Raw genomic sequence first — 26,345 nt, 5'->3', positions numbered from 1 at the left:
CCAACACTGGGGCAGACCCCAGCAGGGACTTGACCTGCACAAAAGATTTTTCCTGTGAAGGTCACCAGACCCGTTCAGCATCTTTCTTTAACAACTCTGTAATAGGGTGTAGTATTGTGGATAAATCTGGAAGGAACCTGCCCACATAATTCACAAGGCCCAATATTTGTCTCAGCTCATGTACATCAGAAGGACTTTTCATCTGTTCAATAGCAAGGATATTATCAGGGTCCGGCTTGATGCCATTCCCATTGATAATATGCCCAAAGTAACATAACTCAGCCTTCCTAAAATGGCATTTCTCCTTATTTAATTTCAGCCCGGACTCTCTAATGGTCTGCAGCACACAGCTCAATCGCTGATCATGTTCTTCCAATGTAGACCCATACACCAAAATGTTGTCCATGACTACTGCCGGGCCCTCGTGGTCCCTTAGGAGAGAACTCATCTCTCTTTGAAAGATTTCAGGAGCAGAGGATACCCAAAGGGGAGTCTGCAGAAGCAAAACCGACCTACCGGTGTAATGAAGGTCAGTTTGCGGCACTTTGGATCTAGAGGTATCTGCCAGAAGCTACTGGAAGCATTCAGTGTAGAGAAGAACTTCGCCCCAGCCAATGTCGGAGCTATGTCTTTAAATGTCAGCAGCACATATCTATCTCTCTTCACCGCCTCATTCAGTCTTTTCAAGTCTACAGATGCATATCTTCCCGTTTTTATTCGCAACAGGCACAATGGGGGCACACCAGTCAGTTGCTGCAACAACCTCTTCAATAACTCCCATATTCTTCATGCGCAGAAGTTCCTTCTCCACTTGAGGCATGAGCGGGAATGGAAATCTATGAGGAGTGGTAATGCTGTATGGGACTGCGTCACATTTAAGTGATATTCGGACTGGGTTGCAATTCAGTAGGCCCAATTCACCAAACATGTCTTGTGAAATCTCATTCACTCTGGTGACCAGGCCAAACCGCAGGTTGCTTTTCTGCTCAATAGGTTGTTAACACACTGACCTCTAATCACATGTACCCACATGGTGAATTTCCTCTGCTTGTACTTGCAGCTGGCAAGAAATTTCCCCGCACAATCGATGCGGCCACCAGGACTATGACATTTTGTTGTAGCTGAGGCTGTCGAGGCAGTTTTATGAATGCTGCACGGGACATAACAGTGATATCTGCTCCTGTGTCAATCTTAAAGGCAATTTTGGCTCCCATTACAGTAAGAGTAACCCGCCAATATTCATCCAAACCAGACCATTCAACAACAGACCCTACAAAGGACACTTCTTGACCCTCCTGGTCACTATCCACCTGCATCTCCTTAATGTATTTAGTTTTACACGCCACTTCAAAATGGCCCATTCAGTTACATTTTCTACATTGTTTGTCTTTAGCAGGGCATATGATACTCTGATCATGGGTACGGTTACACCGCGTGCAGCGAGCATGCTGCGCCCATCCGCTACTGGGCCTATCTGTTGCCCTTGGTCTAACGCTCACACTGTGCCTTTCACTAGCAGCTCTCCTGAACTGCTGCACTTCATCCACAATACTTTTGGACCTCAGATCAGCACTTTGCTTTTTCACCAGTTCACTCTTGCGGGCCATCCTAATAGCCCCATCCAATGTTAAATCAGTCTCCAACTGTAGCTTCAGTGAGACTTTAGCATCTGCAATTCCTATGACTATTCTGTCTCTGATTTGCTCCTCTTTAGCAACACCAAACTCACAGAATTCAGCTAGTTCATACAGGCTGCGCACAAATGACTCCACAGATTCTCCCACACGCTGACCACGTTTGTGAAAACAGGCCCTCTCATGAATCACATTTTCTTTTGGGCACAAAGTGAGCACTGACTTTGTTCATAACTATTTCAAAGTCAAATTCTTCACCTTTGGGAAAGTAAAGGAATTGAACACTGGCTCCACATCTTTCCCCATAGAGTATAAAAGAGAATTAACTTGTACTTCACCACTCTCCTTGACCAGCTTGGAAGCAACCACAGATGCCATGTGGGCCAAGCTGCAGGCTGAGAGAAATCAAAAGGCTCAGGTGGGGTAAACTTCGACATCGTCATTAATCAGGAAACAGAAGCGCAGGCAAGTACTTCTGACACCATGTCATGAGATGCAGGACACAGCATAGAAGGTACAACTCTATTTTATTGCAGAGCATAGAAGTATACAGCTTGTACAACACATCTAACTTAGTAACTGTGACATAGACAATCAGTCTCCTAAACCACGCCCCCATCCGGTGACGTCACTTCCCACTCTCATCACAGAGTGTAAGAACAAGGAGTCCTGGAAGTAATCGTGTTGCTCCCACAAAGCCCTGATCTTAAAATCATTGAGCCTGTCTGGGATTAATTGAAGAGACAGAAACAGCTGAAGCTTCCTAGATCCACAGAAAAACTGTGGTTAGTTCTCCAACATGTTTGGAACAACCTACATACCAGGTTCTGTAAAAAAAACTGTGTGCAAGTGTACCTAGAAGAAGTTATGCTGTTTTGAAGGCAAAGGGTGGTCACTCCAAATATTAATTTGATTTAGATTTTTCTTCTGTTAAAAATAAACTATTAACATTTCTATTTTTTTAAAGAATACTTACTATACAGCATTTTTTAACACATGCCTAAAACTTTTTCACATTACTGTGTGTGTGTGTGTGTGTGTGTATGTATATATATATATATATATATATATATATATGCACACATAGATTTTAACACCCTACCCCACCCTACAGAACTTACAATTATAATAATGATTATACAATTGTAAAAACACAATATATTTTTGAAATGAATAATATAATGCAAAGTATGGAAAGCAATGTTCTATTCATCAGAACATAATTGGAGTTTAATTTCTGGAGCCACTGTGTTTTTTAGAGACATTTTGTAAAAATCAGTCTCTCAAAATGACAAATTGCAAACAAAAATGTAAAATAAAAATCTAAATAAATGTAGAAAATGTAAAAATATAAATGGTATTTTGCATTGCACATAAGTGTATATGTGCAGAAAGTACATTTTATTACTGAATTATTTTGTACTTTCAAAATGGAGTAAGCCACTGACACTAATTTTACCCCCAATTAATTTTTATTGTTTTTATTATATGTCAAGGGGGTAACTACAGGGGTCTTAGAGGTCTCAACTGAAACTGTGCCAACATATCTAGGAGGACATCTGGGCTCTGTAATCAGTAGTGGCAAAATTCCACCTGCATCATATCTGGCTCCGCTATGTTTCCCTTACAAACCCAGTTCATAGTTTAAGAAAAGTATATGTATTTGCCTCTACAATATGGTGACAGGGTTTCCAAGATGGCCACCACTGTGTAACTGTACATACAAACCTGCCATCAAATTTTGTATAGGAAACCTAAGCATATCTTCTTGCACAGGCTAACCGATGAGGAAGAATGACCCATATTCCTATAGAAACAGCTCTACTTTCTCTTATTTGACTCCCAGTTTAGCCACTGCTGGTTACAAAAAGCCAGAAAGCGTGATGTTGAAAAGATTGGCCCCTCCACAGCTTTTGCCCCATGGCTCAGAAAAGTCTAGTTTCACCCCTTTTGTGTATTTACAAATATTATGCTCTTCCAACTTCTGTATTTGTTGATTTGTAATGACTTTTTTTCTTAATAAAAGCTAGATTTAATATATATATATACAGTATATATATATATATATAGTATATATATATATATATATATATATATATATATATAATATTATAACATTAAATACAATTAAACATGTCTAAATAACAAGCACTTATTGAAATTCAGTTTTTACAATTGATAACAATGGAAGTATAATCATTTCATGCTGATGTTTTAAAACAGAGAAAGCTAACCGAGCTGTCAAGTGTTATATGAACTTGGCTCTGGGCATCATGATCCAATTTCAACTCCCTAAGCTAAATAAAACAGATGTAATGATTTATCAATTACCTGTTTTATTCTTGTTTTATTAATTCCTTTTTTGCCACAATGTTTGTTGCAATAAAACTGTCAGGAAAATAGTTATATTAAAACGTATCCAATCTCAATAAAACAGAACATAGTTTAAAAAAAAAAATTGAATCCAGTCCCAGTTGGAAAAATATCAGACTAACATATGAAGAAAGTCTGAGTTGTTTCAATTTATATACATAGTTCTAATGGATCTTCTCAAAATAACTTTAAAGGGAAAAAGTTTGATGCTGCATTTTCAGCTTCTGACATCTTCCGGTGCAGGATCGCATGAGCAAGCCTGCAAACACAAATTTAAGAAGCCGCTTTTGTTTCTTATCCTCTCCTGTTTGGGGTTTGTGACAGGTCTTGCTCTCATATGATTGGTTACGTGAGATAAGAGGGTGGGAATGCACAAAAGAGCTCTTGTGCTATCTTAAATTTCACCAAACGATGCTGCATCTCAAGGGGCAATTGAGATGCAGCATAAAATCTCAAAGTGTTTGCTGTCCCTTTAAGTGCTGTATTGTAAAATACATGCAGACAAACTAAATGCTTTAAAAACATCTAAAACAGTATTTTGGTTAACAATATTTAAATTATATTGATGTCTGGAAACACACCATTTGAAAACCCTCTTGTGTTTGTTTATCTTACTGTATATTGTCTGCTATTGCCTATTATGGAAAAATATAAAATAAATCCTGTACCTGTAATGTGTGGTGGGGTCAGGGATCTAAAGTTTGCAAGATACAATACAGACTCTATGGAAGAAGTAAAATAGTATCATTTTGCATGTTAACTTTACAAGGAAAGTGGAGAAAATAATTAATCACACTGCAAAGATTTTCTTCTTGTAAGTAAACATTTTATAGCAAAAACATTTTTTATTTGAATTTCCCTTTAAAGAATCCATTCTTGCTTTCCATTTTATTATAAATTCCTTAAAACAACTTTAACCCCTTAATGACCACAGCACTTTTCCATTTTCTGTCCGTTTGGGACCAAGGCTATTTTTACATTTCTGCTGTGTTTGTGTTTAGCTGTAATTTTCCTCTTACTCGTTTACCGTACCCACACATATTATATACTGTTTTTCTTGCCATTAAATTGACTTTCTAAAGATACCATTATTTTCATCATATCTTATAATTTACTATAAAATTTTTTTATAAAATATGAGGAAAAAATGAAAAAAAAACCACTTTTTCTAAATTTGACCCCCAAAATCTGTTACACATCTACAACCACCAAAAAACTCCCATGCTAAATAGTTTCTAAATTTTGTCCTGAGTTTAGAAATACCCAATGTTTACATGTTCTTTGCTTTTTTGCAAGTTCTAGGGCTATAAATACAAATAGCACTTTGCTATTTCCAAACCACTTTTTTTCAAAATTAGCGCTAGTTACATTGGGACACTGATATCTTTCAGGAATCCCTGAATATCCCTTGACATGTATATATTTTATTTTTAGTAGACAACCCAAAGTATTGATCTAGGCCCATTTTGGTATATTTCATGCCACCCTTTCACTGCCAAATGCGATCAAATAAAAAAAATTTTTTCACTTTTTCACAATTTTTTTCACAAACTTTAGGTTTCTCACTGAAATTATTTACAAACAGATTGTGCAATTATGGCAAAATTGTTTGTAAATTTTCTCTGGGATCCCCTTTGTTCAGAAATAGCAGACATATATGACTTTGGTATTGCTTTTTGGTAATTAGAAGGCCGCTAAATGCCACTGCGCACCACACGTGTATTATGCCAGGCAGGGAAGGGGTTAATTAGGGAGCATGTAGGGAGCTTTTGGGGGTAATTTTAGCTTTAGTGTAGTGTAGTAGACAACCCAAAGTATTGATATAGGCCTTTTTTGGTATAGTTCATGCCACCATTTCACCGCCAAATGCGATCAAATTAAAAAAAATATTAAACTTTTTCACAAACTTTAGGTTTCTCACTAAAATTATTTACAAACAGCTTGTGCAATTATGGCACAAATGGTTGTAAATGCTTCTCTGGGATCCCCTTTGTTCAGAAATAGCAGACATATATGGCTTTGGTGTTGCTTTTTAGTAATTAGAAGGCCGCTAAATGCCACTGCGCACAACACGTGAATTATGCCCAGCAGTGAAGGGGTTAATTAGGTAGCTTGTAGGGAGCTTGCAGGGTTAATTTTAGCTTTAGTGTAGAGATCAGCTTCCCACCTCACACATCAGACCCCCTGATCCCTCCCAAAGAACTATCTTCCCTCCCCAACCCCACAATTGTCCCCGCCATCTTAAGTACTGGCAGAAATCCTGACAGTACTAAAAAAAAAAGATATCTTTTTTTTTTTAATTTTTTTTAGCATATTTGCATATGCTGTTGTTTAGGATCCCCCCTTAGCCCCCAACCTCCCTGATCCCCCCAAAACAGCTCTCTAACCCTCCCCCTCTGCCTTATTGGGGGCCATCTTGGGTACTGGCAGCTGTCTGCCAGTACCCAGTTTGCAAATAAAATGCTTATTTTTTTCCCCTTTTTTCTGTAGTGTAGTTTCCCCTTTTTTCTGTAGTGTAGCTTCCCCCCCTCAAGTCCAATCTCCCACCCGCTCCCAGATCCGTTAGATTTATTTTTTTATATATATATTTACCCCCCCCCTTTCTCCCACTTTCAAAAACAATTTTTCTGTAGTGTAGCGGTTCCCACCCGCTCCCTCGCCGTGCACGCGCCTGCCCGCCTCCTCCCGTGCACGTGCCAAGACCTCATTGATGGCCGCCCACCCACCTCCCACTTCAGCTCCCACCCACCAACGAATGTGGCCATCGATGTCCGGTGCAGAGAGGGCCACAGAGTGGCTCTCTCTGCACTGGAGGGGTAAAATTTGTTATTGCAGGATACCTCGATATCGAGGCATCATGCAATAACCAGAAAGCAGCTGGAAGTGATCAGGATCGCTTCCAGCTGTTTTCCAAACCGAGGACGTGCAGGGTACGTTCTTGGTCATTAAGGGACTTTTTTTAGAGGACGTACCCTGCACGTCCTCGGTCGTTAAGGGGTTAATAGTATGTATGTATTATTTTGTGTTAGTTTATTATCCCGAAATTATTATCTTTATTGCATTTTTACTTTTATGGAGAGTCCGCATCATCATTCCAATTACTAGTAGGATATTCACTCCTGGCCAGCAGGAGGAGGCAAAGAACACCACAGCAAAGCTGTTAAGTGTCACTTCTCTTACCCATAAACCCCAGTCATTCTCTTTGCCTCTGTCAGTGAAGATATTGATTCCTTTTTTGGGTACTTTTCCCTGCAAGCAAGTATTTGGGTTTAGCTGTGTCCACGTCAATCTCTTGAGTAAGAGTAGTAGTGGCTTTTAAGCAGTTAGAAAGTAGTGAGGTGGTCCTTGCTCAGGTTTCTAACATATTTGCTGCCCTTCTATGTGTATATGTGTCCTGTAGTATGTGTCCTTTCACGCCTTGTGAGCTGTCTTTCTGCTAGACAGCTGGATTGCAGGTAAGTGTACCTTTGTCTTCTAGGTCTTGGAGACTTGCACTTTAAAGAATTATCTGCATTATTTATTTGGGACATGCTTAAAGGGACAGTCTAGGCCAAAATAAACTTTCATGATTCAGATAGGGCATGTAATTTTAAACAATTTTCCAATTTATTTTTATCACCAATTTTGCTTTGTTCTCTTGGTATTCTTAGTTGAAAGCTTAAACTAGGAGGTTCATATGCTAATTTCTTAAACCTTAAGGCCACCTCTTTTCAGAATGCATTTTAACAGTTTTTCACCACTAGAGGGTGTTAGTTCACGTATTTCATATAGATAACACTGTGCTTGTGCACGTGAAGTTATCTGGGAGCAGGCACTGATTGGCTAAACTGCAATTCTGTCAAAAGAACTGAAATAAAGGGGCAGTTTGCAGAGGCCTAGATACAAGATAATCACAGAGGTTAAAAGTATATTAATATAACTGTGTTGATTATGCAAAACTGGGGAATGGGTAATAAAGGGATTATCTATCTTTTAAAACAATAACAATTCTGGTGTAGACTGTCCCTTTAATCCTTAATGAAGGATTTTATTTAGGCAGTGTGCAGGCACAAAAAAACATGTGATAACAGGGGACTTAGGGGTTAATTTTCCTTTATGGGTTTGAAGGAGTTAACCTAAAATTTGTGGCTCATTTTATTTTTGGACTCTGTTGGGAGGTCTTATTGGGGCTCCTGTCTGTGTTTTATACACTTTCTTAGCTCAAGAGGGTTAGTCAGAGGTTAGAGGTTGATTGTGTCAGTTTACTGATCAGCCAGGCACATGACTCCTTCTCTTCTGCTCTCAGATCTGATCGGAGCGGCGTCGGCTGTGAGACCGGCAGTTTTATACCTGACACGATTTTCTTACTCTGGTGGGGCAGGTAGGGCACCTCAGTCTGGTGAGGTGTAGAGGTCCTTATTTAGGGCTACGTTTTTGAGTGCAAATTCGCTCTGAGTAAATTTAAAGTGACAGTGTCAATTTAAATTTTATTTAAAAAAATTATTTTTTCTTGTCATTCCTCAATCTCTGGATTAAGATATGGACATGGAGCGGGATCCAAATTGTTGTTCAAACCCAAATTGTGTTACCTATGCAATTTTGTTCCTCAAGTCAAGATAAAACATTAAAATGTAAAGATAAATTTATTTTTTCTGAGCCTAATGTCTCTCAGAATGATGCTGTTCAGGCAATGCCACAGCTTTCTCCTCAAACTTCCCAAGCCTCAATGGCATCACATAGAGTGCTCTGCAGTTCCTCTCAGTCTCCTGGGGGAGTTTATTTGCCGTCAGATTTTGCTGCACATATATATTCTGAGGTATCTGCATCATTATCTGCTTTTCCTATGTTGAGAAAATGCAAGAGGAAATCTAAACTTTTTTCAGATAGTAAGGTGCCTGTTCCATCTGCTGCTGTGAAGGTGAACCTCCCTCATAAGTCTGATGAGGAGGATACCTTGGTAGCCTCTGAGGGTCACATCTCAGATTCTGACAGTATAATTCCTTTGTCGGATTCTGAAGAGGTAAACTTCAGATTTAAGCTTGAACACCTCCGTGTATTGCTAAAGGAGGTTTTAGCTACTTTGGATGACTCTGATGCTTCTGTTGCTGTCAACCCTAAGAAATCTAGTAAACTTAATAAATACAATGATGTTCCTTCCACTGTGGAAGTATTTCCTTTTCCAGACCGTGTGTCAGAGATCATTGCACAGGAATGGGATAAACTATGGGATACCTTTCTCCCTGTCTCCCGTTTTTAAAAAAGATGTGTCCTGTTGCTGATTCCATTCGAGACTCATGGCGCACATTTCCTAAGGTAGAAGGGGCTATCTCTACTCTGGCTAAGAGAACAAGAACAGGATATCTGTTCTTTTAAGGATCCCATGGACAAAAAGCTGGAGGCATATCTAAAGAAAATGTATGTTCATCAGGGGCTTCAATGGCAACCTGCAGTATGTATTGCCACAGTAGCAAGTGCAGCATCTTATTGGTACGATGCCTTGTCAGAACTGATTTTAGAGGACACTCCGTTGGAGGAGATCCAGGGTAGGATTAAGGCTCTCAAACTAGCCAATTCGTTTATCTCTGATGATAACATGCAAGTCATTAGACTGGGAGTCAAGATGTCAGGCTCCACTGTCCTAGCCCTAAGGGCTCTGTGGCTAAAATCATGGTCAGCTGATGTTACCTACAAGTCTAAGCTTCTGTTGCTGCCTTACAAGGGTAAGACCCTGTTTGGTCCTGGTCTGGCGGAGAAAGTTTCTGAAATTATGGGTGGAAAGATGTTCTTTCTACCACAAGACAAGAATAGACCTAAAGGACGTCAAAGTAGTTTTCGTTCCTTTCGTAACTTCAAAGGTCACAAGTCTTCCTCCCCTTCCTCCAAGTAGGAGCAGTCCAAGTCTTCTTGGAAACCCAATCAGTCTTGGAATAATGGAAAGCAATCAAAGAAGTCCTCTGCTGAGGACTAAGTCAGCATGAAGGGTCTGCCCCCGGTCCGGGATCGGATCAAGTGGGGGGCAGACTTTCCTTTTTTTGTCAAGCGTGGATACAAGATGCCCCAGATCCTTGGGCTGTGAACATAGTATCTCAGGGGTACAAAATAGAATTCAAATAACATCCTCCCAGGGGCAGATTACTCCTCTCAAGGTTATCTGCAGATAAGGTAAAAAGAGAGGCATTCTTAAAGTGCGTTCAGGACCTTTCCTCCCTGGGAGTTAGTGTTCTAGTTCCAGTAAGATAAAAGGGTCTAGGATTTTATTTAAATCTGTTTATGGTTCCCAATAAAGATGGAACTTTTTGACCCATTTTAGACCTAAAGTGTCTCAACAAGTTTCTTAGGGTACCGTCCTTCAAAATGTAAACCATTCATTTCATTCTTCCTTTGGTCCAAGAGGGTCAATTCATGATGACCATAGACCCCAAGGACGCTTATCTTCATTTTCTTATCCACAGGGATCATCACCAGTTCCTGAGATTCACTTTTCTAGACAAGCACTTTTAGGCCTAGATTTGGAGTTTGGCGGTAGCCGTGAAAACCAGCGTTAGAGGCTCCTGCCGGTATTTGGAGTCATTCAAAAAAGGTCTAACGCTCACTTTTCAGCCGCAACTTTTCCATACCGCAGATCCCCTTACGTCAATTGCGTATCCTATCTTTCAATGGGATCTTTCTAACTCCGGTATTTAGAGTCGTGGCTGAAGTGAGCGTTAGAAATCTAACGACAAAACTCCAGCCGCAGAAAAAAGTCAGTAGTTAAGAGCTTTCTGGGCTAACGCCGGTTCATAAAGCTCTTAACTACTGTGCTCTAAAGTACACTAACACCCATAAACTACCTAAGTACCCCTAAACCGAGGCCCCCCCACATCGCCGACACTCGATTACATTTTTTTAACCCCTAATCTGCCGACCGCCACCTACGTTATACTTATGTACCCCTAATCTGCTGCCCCTAACACCGCCGACCCCTATATTATATTTATTAACCCCTAACCTGTCCCCCACAACGTCGCAGCCAGCTACCTACAATAATTAAGCCCTAATCTGCCGACCGCAAAGAGCCGCCACCTACATTATAGCTATGTACCCCTAATCTGCTGCCCCTAACACCGCCGACCCCTATATTATATTTATTAACCCCTAATATGCCCCCCTCAACGTCGCCTCCACCTGCCTACACTTATTAACCCCTAATCTGCCGAGCGGACCGCACCGCTACTATAATAAAGTTATTAACACCTAGTCCGCCTCACTAACCCTATAATAAATAGTATTAACCCCTAATCTGCCCTACCTAACATCGCCGACACTAACTTCAATTATTAACCCCTAATCTGCCGACCGGAGCTCACCGCTATTCTAATAAATGTATTAACCCCTAAAGCTAAGTCTAACCCTAACACTAACAACCCCCTAAATTAAATATTATTTTAATCTAACGAAATTAATTAACTCTTCTTAAATAAATTATTCCTATTTAAAGCTAAATACTTACCTGTAAAATAAATCCTAATATAGCTACAATATAAATTATATTTATATTATAGCTATTTTAGGATTAATATTTATTTTACAGGTAACTTTGTATTTATTTTAACCAGGTAAATAGTTAAGAACTATTTAATAGCTAAAATAGTTAAAATAATTACAAATTTACCTGTAAAATAAATCCTAACCTAAGTTACAATTAAACCTAACACTACACTATCAATAAATTAATTAAATAAAATACCTATAATTATCTACAATTAAACCTAACACTACACTATCAATAAATAAATGAAATACAATTCCTACAAATAAATACTATGAAATAAACTAACTAAAGTACAAAAAATAAAAAAAAACTAAGTTACAAAAAATAAAAAAAATATTTACAAACATTAGAAATATATTACAACAATTTTAAACTAATTACACCTACTCTAAGCCCCCTAATAAAATAACAAAGCCCCCCAAAATAAAAAAATGCCCTACCCTATTCTAAATTACTAAAGTTCAAAGCTCTTTTACCTTACCAGCCCTGAACAGGGCCCTTTGCGGGGCATGCCCCAAGAAGTTCAGCTCTTTTTCCTGTAAAAAAAAACATACAATACCCCCCCCAACATTACAACCCACCACCCACAAACCCCTAATCTAACCCAAATCCCCCCTTAAATAAACCTAACACTAAGCCCCTGAAGATCTCCCTACCTTGAGTCGTCTTCACCCAGCCGAGCCAAATTCTTCATCCAAGCGGAGCAAGAAGAGGTCCTCCATCCGGTAGAAGTCTTCATCCAAGCGGGGCAGAAGAGGTCTTCCATCTGATTGAAGTCTTCATCCAAGAGGCATCTTCTATCGTCATCCATCCGGAGCGGAGCGGCAGCATCCTGAAGACCTCCGACGCGGAACATCCATCCTGGCCGACGACTGAACGACGAATGACGGTTCCTTTAAATGACGTCATCCAAGATGGCGTCCCTCGAATTCCGATTGGCTGATAGGATTCTATCAGCCAATCGGAATTAAGGTAGGAATATTCTGATTGGCTGATGGAATCAGCCAATCAGAATCAAGTTCAATCCGATTGGCTGATCCAATCATCCATTCGGATTGAACTTGATTCTGATTGGCTGATTCCATCAGCCAACCAGAATATTCCTAACATTAATTCCGATTGGCTGATAGAATCCTATCAGCCAATCGGAATTCGAGGGACGCCATCTTGGATGACGTCATTTAAAGGAACCGTCATTCGTCGTTTAGTCATCGGCCAGGATGGATGTTCCGCGTCAGAGGTCTTCAGGATGCTGCCGCTCCGGATGGATGACGATAGAAGATGCCTCTTGGATGAAGACTTCAATTGGATGGAAGACCTCTTCTGCCCCGCTTGGATGAAGACTTCTACCGGATGGAGGACCTCTTCTTACTCCGCTTGGATGAAGAATTTGGCTCGGCTGGGTGAAGACGACTCAAGGTAGGGAGATCTTCAGGGGCTTAGTGTTAGGTTTATTTAAGGGGGTTTGGGTTAGATTAGGGGTATGTGGGTGGTGGGTTGTATTGTTGGGGGGGGTATTGTATGTTTTTTTTTTACAGCTAAAAGAGCTGAACTTCTTGGGGCATGCCCCGCAAAGGGCCCTGTTCAGGGCTGGTAAGGTAAAAGAGCTTTGAACTTTAGTAATTTAGAATAGGGTAGGGCATTTTTTTATTTTGGGGGGCTTTGTTATTTTATTAGGGGGCTTAGAGTAGGTTAATTAAAATTGTTGTAATATATTTCTTTTTTTTTTTTTTTTAAATATAATTTTTATTACAGTAATTTTCTTGGTGACAGACAAAACATTGTTAGACAAAGAAAAAAAAAAAGAACAAAATATAGCTTTACATTTACATCATACAACAGTATATCGTAAATAGTCTGTCAGTTTATCAAAAATATAACTCCTTACTGTTTTTATATTTATAAAGAGAGGGAAAAAACTTATTTAGATCTAGACACGACATTCCCTATGTGCAAAGCATTGTTTATTTGCTAGATCAGAAAAAGAGAAAAAAAAAAAAAAAAAAAAAAGAAGAAAAGAGGGGAAAGAAAAAAAAAAAAAAGGGAAAATCTCTCCCACTCTCCTCCATCTCCCCCCCAACACCCTCCCCCGCCCCATCCTCAAAGGAATTGTTGTCTCCAAAATTCTGGATACTCATCTGTTAGTAGTAATTGTAGAAATTCTGGTGAACTTCGAAAATGGCCTAATAGCTGCAGCTGTGCCTCTCTGGGCTGATCTAAGATCACTTTATCCCATTTCGCCATGTACTTTTTTATTTTATTCTCTGTAAAAATTAGTTGGTCATTCTGATCTAAGGCCATTTGATAAGTTACATCTTGAATTACTACAGCTATACTAGGAGCGTTTTTATCCTTCCAGGCCCTTAAAATCCTCTGTCTAACTAACAGGATTGTAGTATTAATCAGGGACTTATTCTGCACTTGACCATGTACCAGAAAGAAGATATGTAAGGGTTTAAGCCGAATTTTAACTGGGAGAAATCTATTAAGCCAGAATTCTATTTGTTTCCATAGTTGAGAAATTTTTGGACATGCATAAAAGACATGAAACAAATCGGCTGCAGGGAATTTACATCTGAAGCAAGCCATATCTCCTTTCCATTTACCCATTCTGCTAGGTGTCAGGTATGCTCTATTAAGAAGTTTTAAGTGTGACTCTCTTATTGCCATATTATTTGAGAACTTTCTTACTCTATCAAAGCTCTGTTGAAAAAAATTCAAATCAATTTCCGGGATATCTAATTTCCAAAAGTGAAACAGCTTATTTACCTTAACTTTGGCCTCTTTAAGTATTAATATTCTGTAGATATATGAGATAGAGTGATTACCTACAGAAAATCTAGCAATAATATCATCTAGTGGGCCCAGCGACCAGGCATCTGCCTCCAAAGGTTCCTGTTTATAGTAAAAATGCCTCAATTGTAAGTATGCAAAAAATGACCTCTTATCCAGGTTGAACTCTCTACTTAATACTTCGAACGTTTTCATGTGCTTATTAAGGGGGTCCACAGCCTGTTCCAAGAATTTCAGATTATTTGTTGACCATTTCCTGAAAGCGGGTGATGTACATCCGCTCTCAAAATCTGGGTTTCCTATAATAGGTAGAAATTTAGAGAGCGAATGATTCACTTCTAGGAGATTACAGATTTTGTACCATGCTATGATTACATTATAAGTTGTAAATTTTGGGACATATCCTTTTACCTCTTTAAATTTGACACTGTGGAGTAGTGCTTTTAAAGCATATGGAAAAACTATGGCCTCTTCTATATCTATATTTGTGACATAGTTGGATTCAGTTAGCCAATCCATAGCAATTCTGGCCATAGATGCAAGATTGTAATTTGTTAGGTTAGGAAATGCAAATCCACCCAAATCTTTTGGATGTGTTAGCCTTGCCAAGGAGATTCGTGATTTTTTTGGTAGCCAAAGAAAGCGAGAACAGCAAGCATTAAATTTTTGTATATCTGCCTTACGTAAGAAGGCAGGTATATGCTGAATAAGGAATAAAATTTTAGGCAATGTACGCATTTTTATTAATGCTATCCTTGCCGACAAAGATAGTGGTAATTTACTCCATTTCTGTATTTCAGAGGAACATTTTTTCCATATCGAAGTATAATTTATGTCATACCATTCCTCTGGATTCCTAGAAATAATTATTCCAAGATATTTAATATTTTTTTCAGCTAGTTTAAATGGATTCTCTATTAAACTGTTTTTATTTTTAATAATCCATAGGATCTCTGATTTGGCAAGATTTATTCTGTACCCAGCAAATTTACTGAACTCCGCTAATATATCTACCAGATTTGGAATATTTTTGTTTGAGTCCCTTATGTAAAATAAAATATCGTCAGCATACAGTGACAGAATAGCTTTATGCTGTTTAATTTTTATACCTTCCAATACTTCCCGACATTTAATCGCTAGTGGTTCGATTGCTATGTTGAATAGTAGCGGAGACAGGGGGCATCCCTGTCTTGTCCCTTTATACAATATAATAGGAGGGGATAAGATGTTATTTGTCGAGAGATATGAAATTGGATTTTGATATAATATAGAAATTAATTTTTGAAAATGACCTGTATAGCCAAATTTCTTTAACGCCGTTAATAGATGATCCCATAGGACAGAGTCAAAGGCCTTTTCAGCGTCGACTGTTAGTAATGCAAAATCATGCTTAGCATCCGACTCTGCCCCATGGGATCCCAATACATATTCAATTAGAGTCATCGCTTTTCTTATGTTTTTCTGTGCTGTCCTGCCGGGAATAAACCCGGTTTGATCTGGGTGTATAACATCTCCCAAACTTTCTTTAAGACGCGCAGCTAGGATACTAGCCATAAGCTTATAATCACTATTAAGCAGTGAAATTGGTCTGTATGAGTCCATTTGATTGGGATCCTTATCTTTTTTTAATATGAGTATAATATTTGAAGCACTAAAAGTTTGGGAAGGTTTTAAACTGTTCATAAAATATTTATTAAATAGTTCAGTTAATATCGGGGCAATCTCTTCTGAAAGCACTTTATAGAATTCACTTGGCAATTGATCGGGACCGGGAGCTTTCCCTAAAGCTAGCTCTTTGATTGCCTTCCATGTCTCCTCTACCGTAATCTCTTTATTTATTGACGCTAGTTGTTCTGAGGATATTTTTGGAATTTTAAGATTTTCCCAGAAACAATTTTTCGCGTCCTTATTTACCTCTACCGGAGAGTACAGTTTTTGAAAGAATAGCTGGAATTGTCTGTTAATCTCTTTCGGAGTATTGTACTTAGTGCCCTCTGTTATAATTGTCCCAATATAGTTTTTTTTTTTCCTATTTTTAGATATATTTGAAAGCATTTTGGCTGTTTTTGGGGAGAAAGTACCAAAGGTTGCTTTGTTTTTAAGCTCCTCTTGTAGCTGATATTGCGTTAGGAAGGTCTCTCTCTCTATTTTCGCTCTTTGATAAGATTCCCAATTGTTCTTATTAGATTCATTAATATATTTTACCATTTTATTTTTAAGTTGATTTGTTAATTGGAGATCCCTTGCTCTTAGTTTTCTTTTCCTTTTGACCATATATGCCTTTATTTCCCCTCTAAGATAGGCCTTCCCCGCCTCCCAAAAAATTTCTGTTTTAGACTGATAATCTTTGTTAAAAGAAACATAATCCCTCCATTTATGGATTAGCCAATTTCTAAAATTAATATTAGAATATAAAAAAGATGGAAAAAAAAATTTGCCACACTGTCCCTCATTTTTATCCCGCAGCTGGATCGACATAGAGATAATTGCATGGTCTGAAATCACTATGCTCTTTATATCTGTCTTAATTTCTAGTTGTAATAAATTTTCGGACACTAAAAACATGTCTATTCTTGAAAAAGTGCGGTAGGATTTAGACTCGCATGTGAACATTTTCTCATCTGGGTGTTGAGTTCTCCATATATCTTTTACTTTGAGACTTTTCGCAAAAGAGATCAGTATCTTAGCCTCTTTTTTGGACCTATATGAGCCACTAGTTCTAAGCCTATCCAGCTGTGGTGTAAATACACTATTAAAATCCCCCCCAATGATTAAATGGGAATCTATTGAATTAATTAATTTGACAAATAACTGGTCCCAGAATTCTATTTGGCACTCATTTGGGGCATACAGATTACATAGCGTATATCGGGACTTATTGATCTCTATTTCTAAGATCAAATACCTTCCTTCTACATCTTTATCTTGCGATATTACCTGAAATTCTAGATTTTTGTTGAAAATACATACAACCCCTCTTTTTCTTTTCATTGCTGGAGTCGCAATTACCTCCCCAACCCATCCTATTTTTAGTTTCTCAGTTTCCTGTAGGCTCAGATGCGTTTCCTGTAGGAAAGCTATATCTGGTTTATATTTTTTAAGATGGTGAATTATTTTTTTCCTCTTGGCAGGGGAGGAAAATCCGCCCACATTCCAGGAGACCAGGTTAATAAATTTATTCATTTATATATTTATCTTTTTAATCAGAGCAACTGAGTCAAAAGGTGATCGGCGGAGGGGGGGGAGAGGAGAGGGCGGGTGAGAGAGGGATAGAGGAGGGGGAAAGAGAAAAAAAAAAAAAAAAAAAGGAACAAACAAAAAAAAAAAAAAAGAGAAGAAAAGAGAGACAAAGTAGCCAGACCATAACCACTTCTTGGAATTACCATTAGTCTAGACATTTATTCTGTGGAGATTTTTTTGTTCTCCATAAACTGTTTAACCTCTTCTACTGTATTCAACATGATTATCTTGTTGTCTGTAAACATTTTGATTTTTGCAGGGTATATCATTATAGCTTGATAGCCTGCATTGATCAACTGTGTACACCACGGAGCCATTACTCTCCTCCTATTTCCAGTTTCAGCCGAAAAATCTTGAAATAAAAAAATACGTTCTTTATTAATTTCTAGACTAGCTTTTTTCCTATAATAGGCTAAGAAATTCTGCTTATCCTGAAAATTCAAAAATTTCACTAGCACTGGTCTTTTATATTTAATTGAATTATCTTTCCTAACATTTGTGCCCAGCCTGTGAACCCTTTCAACTAAAATCTCTGAACTGTTTTGTGGCATATCCAAAATTTCAGGTAGAGTTATTTTAACAAATTTCATAAGGTCTGCAAAATCAGGTGTCTCTGGAAGTCCTATTATTTTTAAATTATTTCTCCTTGACCTATCTTCTAGGTCATCTACTCGTGCTTGCAAAACTTCTATAGACTTGGCCTGAGCATTCAGTGTAGTTTGATGTGTATGTTGGAGATCCTCAATATCAGATATTCTATTTTCAATTTCTCCAAGTCTATTAGATATTTGTTTGAGTTCACTTGTTAGGGTCATTAATTCTAATTTCACTCCCTCAAACTGTGGTAGAAATAATTCAGAAATTTGTTTTACCAGATTGTTTGTGTCAATAGCAGTACTATGGCCAGGTGAGAAATCAGCTATCCCTGTCTCTAAACTGCTTATACTAGATCTAGGCTTTCTGTCCTTCATTTTAGGTGGCATTGTGCCTGTATCTGTTCTACTAATCCCTAGAAATTTGTCCATAAAAAATAGACAAAAAAAGAAAAACTAGAGCAAGGGAAACAGAAAGTGCAGTTGTGAGTGTTAGGTGTGCAGAGTGTAAAAGGGAACACAGAGAGCAGGAGAGGAAAGAGAGAGAGGAGAAAAAAGAGGGAAAGAAAAAAAAAAAAAAAAAAAGATAACTATGAATAAGGTGTTCTGCCGAAAGGGGCAGAGGCTATAGCAAACTGTGTACCTGTGACAGAATTTTATATGTGCTACTAAGTGCAGTAAGGTTATGGAGTTGGCAACTCCTGTGTTTAGTGCAATATATGGGGGGTTAGTAGTAACCTATATGGGGTCAGTTATATTTTATAGTTTTGGTATAAGCTTATTTATTTAATTTTGGTCATCTATAGCATATAGTGCTTGTAGAGAGAGATAATATTAACAGGTTGGCCTGAGCGTTTATTAATAGTCTCTACTCTGTTTTATTCCCCTTATCCTAATGTCCTGAACGCAACAATTTCTTTGCATATATATTCCTTTCCTCCTTCTTCCCCCTTTATCCCTGCTGTGGGTCTATTGCAATACCTATATATATTGATCATACCACGGTAATTACGGTGTTCCCTTATATTAGCATACATACATAAACAGCAGCCTCACACATTCAGATATCTACTTAGCAAATTTACATCCTATTTGATTGGGGTTGTCAGAGAGAGGTAAATATATTTCTAATGTTTGTAAATATTTTTTTATTTTTTGTAACTTAGTTCTTTTTTATTTTTTGTACTTTAGTTAGTTTATTTCATTGTATTTATTTGTAGGAATTGTATTTAATTTATTTATTGATAGTGTAGTGTTAGGTTTAATTGTAACTTAGGTTAGGATTTATTTTACAGGTAAATTTGTAATTATTTTAACTATTTTAGCTATTAAATAGTTCTTAACTATTTAATAGCTATTGTACCTGGTTAAAATAAATACAAAGTTACCTGTAAAATAAATATTAATCCTAAAATAGCTATAATATAATTATAATTTATATTGTAGCTATATTAGGATTTATTTTACAGGTAAGTATTTAGCTTTAAATAGGAATAATTTATTTAATAAGAGTTAATTAATTTCGTTAGGTTAAAATTATATTTAATTTAGGGGGGTGTTAGTGTTAGGGTTAGACTTAGCTTTAGGGGTTAATACATTTATTAGAATAGCGGTGAGCTCCAGTCAGCAGATTAGGGGTTAATAATTGAAGTTAGGTGTCGGCGATGTTAGGGAGGGCAGATTAGGGGTTAATACTATTTATTATAGGGTTAGTGAGGCGGATTAGGGGTTAATAGCTTTATAATAATAGCGGGTGCGGTCCGCTCAGCAGATTAGGGGTTAATAAGTGTAGGCAGGTGGAGGCGACGTTGTGGGGGGCAGATTAGAGGTTAATAAATATAATATAGGGGTCGGCGGTGTTAGGGGCAGCAGATTAGGGGTACATAGGGATAATGTAAGTAGAGACGGTTTACGGAGCGGCAGATTAGGGGTTAATAATAATATGCAGGGGTCGGCGATAGCAGGGGCAGCAGAATAGGGGTTAATAAGTGTAAGGTTAGGGGTGTTTAGACTCGGGGTACATGTTAGGGTGTTAGGTGCAGACTTAGGAAGTGTTTCCCCTTAGGAAACAATGGGGCTGCGTTAGGAGCTGAACGCGGCTTTTTTGCAGGTGTTAGGTTTTTTTCAGCTCAAACAGCCCCATTGTTTCCTATGGGGGAATCGTGCATGAGCACGTTTTTGAGGCTGGCCGCGTCCGTAAGCAACTCTGGTATCGAGAGTTGAAGTTGCGTTAAATATGCTCTACGCTCCTTTTTTGGAGCCTAACGCAGCCATTCTGTGGACTCTCAATACCAGAGTTATTTTAAAGGTGCGGCCAGAAAAAAGCCAGCGTTAGATACGCGGGTCGTTACTGACAAAACTCTAAATCTAGTCGTTAGTTTGTGGCTCTTCCGTTTGGCCTTGCCACAGCTCCCAGAATCTTTTCAAAGGTTCTGAGGGCTCTCTTGGCAGTTGTCAGGTGCCATGTTTTCAACAAACAAACTCTCATACAGAGATCTTGTTTTCTTTTCTATGTTCCCATGGCTGGAAAGTGAATATGGAGAAGAGTTCCCTTGTTCCAGCTACAAGGTTCTGAGGGCTCTCTTAGCAGTTGTCAGGTCTCTGGATAACATATTGGTTCAGGTGCCATGTTTTCAACAAACAAACTCTCATACAGAGATCTTGTTGTCTTTTCTACGTTCCCACGGCTGGAAAGTGAATATGGAGAAGAGTTCGGTTGTTCCAGCTACAAGGGTGGTTTTCTTAGGGACCTTCATCGATTATCTATCTTTTAAAAAATTTCTGACGATCCAAGCTTGTCACTACTTGCCTCTCTCTACAGTCTACTCAGTGGCTCAATGTATGGAGGTAATTGGAGGTAATTGGTCTTATGGTCGCTTCCATGGACATCATTCCCTTTGCTGGATTCCATTTGAGAGCTCTGCAATTATGCATGCTCAGATAATGGAACAGAGACCATTCGGATATATCTCAGAGGATAGATCTTGACCAGTTGAAAAGAGACTCTCATGGTGGATTTCTCAGGATCATCTGTCTAAGGGCACATGCTTCCAGAGACCTTCCTGGGTGATTGTGACCACGGATGGGAGCAGTCTGGGACTCGTTAAAGTCTCAGGGCCTGTGGACTCGGGGGGAGTCTTTTCTTCCAATAAACATCTTGGAGTTGAGAGTGATCTTCAATGCTCTGATGACCTGGCCTCAGTTGTCCTTAGCCTGGTTTATCAGGTTCCAATCGGACATCACCTCAGTGGCTTACATGAACCACCAGGGAGGAACTCAGAGTTCCTTGGCCATGAAGGAGGTGACTCACATTCTGCAGTGGGCGGAAGCTCACAATTGTCTTCTATCTGCCATCCACATTCCAGGAGTGGACAACTGGGAGGTGGATTTTCTGAGCAGACAGACCTTTCATACCGGGGAGTGGGCTCTCCATCCGGAGGTGTTCTCCAGGTTATCCTTCAAGTGGGGGGTGCCAGAGTTGGATCTGATGGCATCTCGTCAGAACGCCAAGCTTCCAAGGTATGATTCAAAGTCAAGAGTTTCTCAGGCCACCCTGATAGATGCTCTGGTGGTTTCTTGGGACTTTGGTCTAGCATACCTGTTTCCTCCATTTGCTCTCCTTCCACGAGTCATTGCTTCTCCAGGTTATCCCACAAGTGGGGCTGCCAGAGTTGGATCTGATGGCGTCTTGTCAGAACGCCAAGCTTCCAAGGTATGATTCAAAGTCAAGAGTTCCTCAGGCCACCCTGATAGATGCTCTGGTGGTTTCTTGGGACTTTGGTCTAGCATACCTGTTTCCTCCGTTTGCTTTCCTTCCACGAGTCATTGCTTGTATCAAACAAAAGAGAGCGTCTGTAATTCTAATAGCTCCTGCATGGCCTCACAGGATCTGGTTTGCGGACTTAGTGAAGATGTCATCTCTTCCGCCTTGGAGGTTACCTCTGAGGTAGGACCTTCTAACTCAGGGTCCTTTCCTCCATCCAAATCTTGTTTTTCTGAAGCTGACTGCATGGAGATTGAACGCTTAGTTCTGGCTAAGTGTGGGTTTTCTGAGTCTGTTATTGATACTATGATTCATGCTCCCAAGCCTGTTGCTCGTAAGATTTACCATAAGGTTTGGTGTAAATACGTTTATTGGTGTAAATTGAAGGGCTACTCTTGGAGTATGTTCAGGATTCCTAGAATGTTGTCTTTTCTCCAGGATGGTCTGGAGAAAGGATTGTCAGTCAGTTCTCTGAAAGGTCAGATTTCTGCATTATCTATTCTTTTACATAAGCGTCTGGCGGATGTGCCAGGTGTTCAATTCTTTTGTCAGGCCCTACTTAGAATCAGGCCTGTTTTTAAATCTGTTGTTCCTCCTTGGAGCCTTAACCTAGTTCTTAGAGTTTTGCAGCAGGCTCCATTTGAGCCAATGCATTCCATAGATATTAAACTATTATCTTGGAAGGTTTTGTTTCTTAAGGCTATTTCTTCTGCTCGGAGAGTTTCCAAACTCTCAGCTTTGCAGTGTGATTCGCCTTACCTTATTTTTCATGCGGATAAGGTGGTACTTCATACTAAATTGGGGTTTCTCCCTAAGGTGGTTTCGGATAGAAATATTAATCAGGAGATTGTTGTTCCTTCTCTCTGTCCTAATCCTTCCTCTCATAAGGAACGTCTGTTGCACAAATTGGATGTGGTGCGCACTCTAAAATTCTACCTACAGGCTACTAAGGATTTTTACCAGTCTTCTGCCCTGTTTGTTTGTTTCTCTGGAAAGCGTAAAGGTCAGAAGGCTACTTCTACTTCTCTTTCCCTCTGGTTGAGAAGTATGATTCATTTTGCTTTTGGATAGCAGCCTCCTGTGAGACTTACAGCTCATTCCACTAGGGCTGTCTCTTCTTCTTGGGTTTTCAAAATTAAGCTTCTGTGGAACAGATTTGCAAGGCTGCAACTTGGTCCTCTCTGCATACCTTTTCCAAATTATACAAATTTGATACTTTTGCCTCAGCTGAGGCTTCCTTTGAGGGAAAGGTTCTTCAAGCAGTGGTGCCTTCTGTTTAGGTCTGCCTGTCTTATTCTCCCTCCCTATTCATTCCGTGTCCTCTAGCTTGGGTATTGTTTCCCACTAGTAATTGGAATGATGTAGTGGACTCTCCATGTCTTAGGAAAGAAAACAAAATTTATGCTTACCTGATAAATTTCTTTCCAGACAGTATTTTTTGTTAAAACTCAGGCACCTTTGTGTTTTTTTTTCCATTTCCCTTCAGCTGAATGACTGGGGGTTATGGGTAAGGGAAGTGACACTTAACAGCTTTGCTGTGGTGCTCTTTGCCTCCTCCTGCTGGCCAGGAGTGAATATCCCACTAGTAATTGGAATGACGTTGTGGACTCTCCATGTCCGTAAAGAAAGAAATTTATCAGGAAAGCATAAATTTTGTTTTTTGGGGCTTTTCAGAAATTATTAAAATAATCTTTTTTATTATTTACATATTTTATTATTATTATTGTTATTAGTAGTAGTAGAGGTAAAATAATTACATAAAAATAGAGTAAAAACGTGTAATCATCAATTTATAATAGAAAATATAGATATTTATAGTGTAATATAGAAGGATTTAGTGAACAAAAATGCCTTCACATTTTTAAATATGTCCAAGGAAAGGTATACAGTATCTGACTTTACTAGGTATAGAGTTCGAGTATTTTTGTGCTGCAGTAGCTAAATATCTTCTGGGGATTATTAACAGATTTTCACATGTAGGTCTAGATGAATGTGTTTTCATGTGATGCTCCTTCAGGTAACTAGGCCCCTGATCATGCAGTTTTGTATGTTAGATTACTAATCTTGACACAGATATGGAAGGTTTGCTAATAATCTTACTGCACCCTTATATACCAGTAGTAAGACATGTATTGCACCTGGTAGTGATTTATAAAGTCAATAGTAATCATACAGTTGTCAAATAGCCATGGAGCAATTTATCTGACAATATTCTAAAGATTTGAGGCCATAATATATCAAAGTAAAATTCACACAACGTGTACCTTTTCTGTCCCAAATTAGATCTCATAGTCATATTTATTAAAAGGGATTACACCAAAAAAAATAAAAAGAGCACAAATTAGTAGGTGAGTAAGATTACATGTATAGCCTTGCAGTTGGTGCATAGATTGTATGGAAATACCTAGTGCCTCCATTGACTTTAATAGAAACTCTAACTAGTGTGATTCGGTACCTAGGCCAGTGATAAGAGGCATATATGTGCAGCTACCAATTAGCTACTATCATTGCTGCTCCTGAGCCTGCCTAAACAAAAGATACCAAGAGAATTAATTAAATTAGATATTAGAAGTAAATATGAAATTTGTTTAAAATTGCATCTTCTATCTGAATCAAGAAAGAAAAAAATGTGTTTCATGTCCTTTGAAGTGCACAATACATGAAATTTTGCACATCAAAAGGGAACTTATTACTAAGAGTTTAAAACAATTATAACCTCAGCAACTTTGGAAATAGAGTGAGCTATTTTATAGTGTGTGTATACTTTTTATGAATTTGTGATGCTGTATAACTGACAGTGAAGCTCATTCTATGTTTAGAGGACAGTTGCAAGATAAATGTAGCCTCCTTAATTATAATTGAGCTGAACTTGCAACTTGCTGCTCTAAGAAGAGGCGCTCATAAGTCATTGTGAATTCTGAAATTTTTGAGTAACAATGTTGAATTGATTTCTTTCAGGGAGATGTTAGTATAATTAACAACTGTTATTGTTTTTTGGGGGCTAATATGTTATGCACCTGCTTATTTCACACTGTAGCTCCAGTGCAGGGGCCATGTCGGGTAGCGGCTACAGAAACCCGAAGTTGCCAAAAATATTAATTATTTATTATTATTAATAAAAGCAATGATACAGGGCACTAATAAATAGGCTACGACAGATGTCTGTAACTAAATACAACAGCTCTATGGATGGGAAACTCTACCTGCCACTTGACGTTCTCCACTGATCTTAAAGCCGATGTTGGTAAGACCACCCACAAGAGTCCCGCCTTGTGTCATGTAATTGTCTGTGTATATATTAACACTCTGCTCCGACGTACGTTTCTCCGATGACTTTGGCTTTATCAAGAACGTTTTATTTTTGCAAGCTTTTACTGCTTTTTGTGATATTTTGGTATTAGTATTAGAGTAAATGTTATTGCATTGTCTTTTACTGTACTTATGTTGATTTTGCAATTCTTCTGTATTTAATGCTTGTTTAAATGCAAATATAGTCTAATATTTTTGGTTTTACTAAAATAAGATAATATATATTATTTTATATATATTTTTTTTTTCACTTTCAGATTAAAATTACTCACAAGAACCAAGCTCCTATGTTAATGGGTCCTCCTCCAAAAACCAGTCTCTTCACATCTCTTATCAAAGGAACCAGAAACAGAAGCAAGGAATAGTTCAGCTTGTGCTTTGCAAAGAATATTGATTGTATTGGTCTTTAATATATGTTGACTGATTTCTTCAATAGAAGTTTTGTTTTTTTAACAACTGGGGGCGAGATCAAATATACGGCGCAGGTTTCGGCGCAAGCGTGGGGACCTGCGCCATCCGTAATTTAACCTCGCACATCGGGGTATTACATAAACCCCGCCGGCAGTTCATAAAGTGCCGTAAGTCTGATAAACTAGCGATGTCCAGAAATGAGCGTAAATACAAATTTCTGGAGTCGCCAGTGACTTACGGCACTTTAGAAACTGCCGGCGCCCAAGAAAAGTAAAAAAAATAACAAATCTCCCGGAAAAGTCTAACACGCCTCCCAAAAATAAGCCTGACATGTAAAATCCCTATATCCGCAATCCCCCCCTCTCATTACTAATATTAAATGTATTAACCCCTAGACCAACAACCCCCCACAACGCAATATGCCTATTTAAACTATTAACCCCTATATCCACCATCAAACCCACACCGCAAGTAATAACTAAATTATTAACCCCTAATTCCGCCAACCCCAAAATTGCAAACTACCTATTAAAACTATTAACCCCTAATCCACCATTAACCCACAACACAATAAACCTAATCAAGTATTAACCCCTAAACCGCCATAGCCCACAACGCAATAAACCTAACCCCTAACCTAACCCCCCCTAAACTAACCCCCCCTAAATAAACTAAAATTACCTAATTTACAAAATACTACTTTTAAAATACAAATAAAC

At 38.5% G+C, this 26,345-nt stretch overlaps 1 protein-coding gene across 4 annotated transcripts in view; it reads left to right on the top strand.

Annotated features, from left to right (window-relative positions):
* The window catches only part of DGKB (diacylglycerol kinase beta), a 1,179,919-nt gene extending 1,154,339 nt beyond the window's left edge, over positions 1–25,580 (top strand). For all 4 annotated transcript variants that reach the window (XM_053714112.1, XM_053714113.1, XM_053714111.1 and 1 more), the window contains one exon: positions 25,473–25,580. In XM_053714112.1, coding sequence (XP_053570087.1) covers positions 25,473–25,580 — 108 coding nt within the window. The remainder of the gene's footprint in view (positions 1–25,472) is intronic.
* Positions 25,581–26,345: the final 765 nt, after the last annotated feature.

The sequence above is a fragment of the Bombina bombina genome, chromosome 5, assembly GCF_027579735.1.
Source record: "Bombina bombina isolate aBomBom1 chromosome 5, aBomBom1.pri, whole genome shotgun sequence".
NCBI lineage: Eukaryota > Metazoa > Chordata > Amphibia > Anura > Bombinatoridae > Bombina > Bombina bombina.
This window is presented reverse-complemented; position numbering and strand designations above follow the sequence as displayed.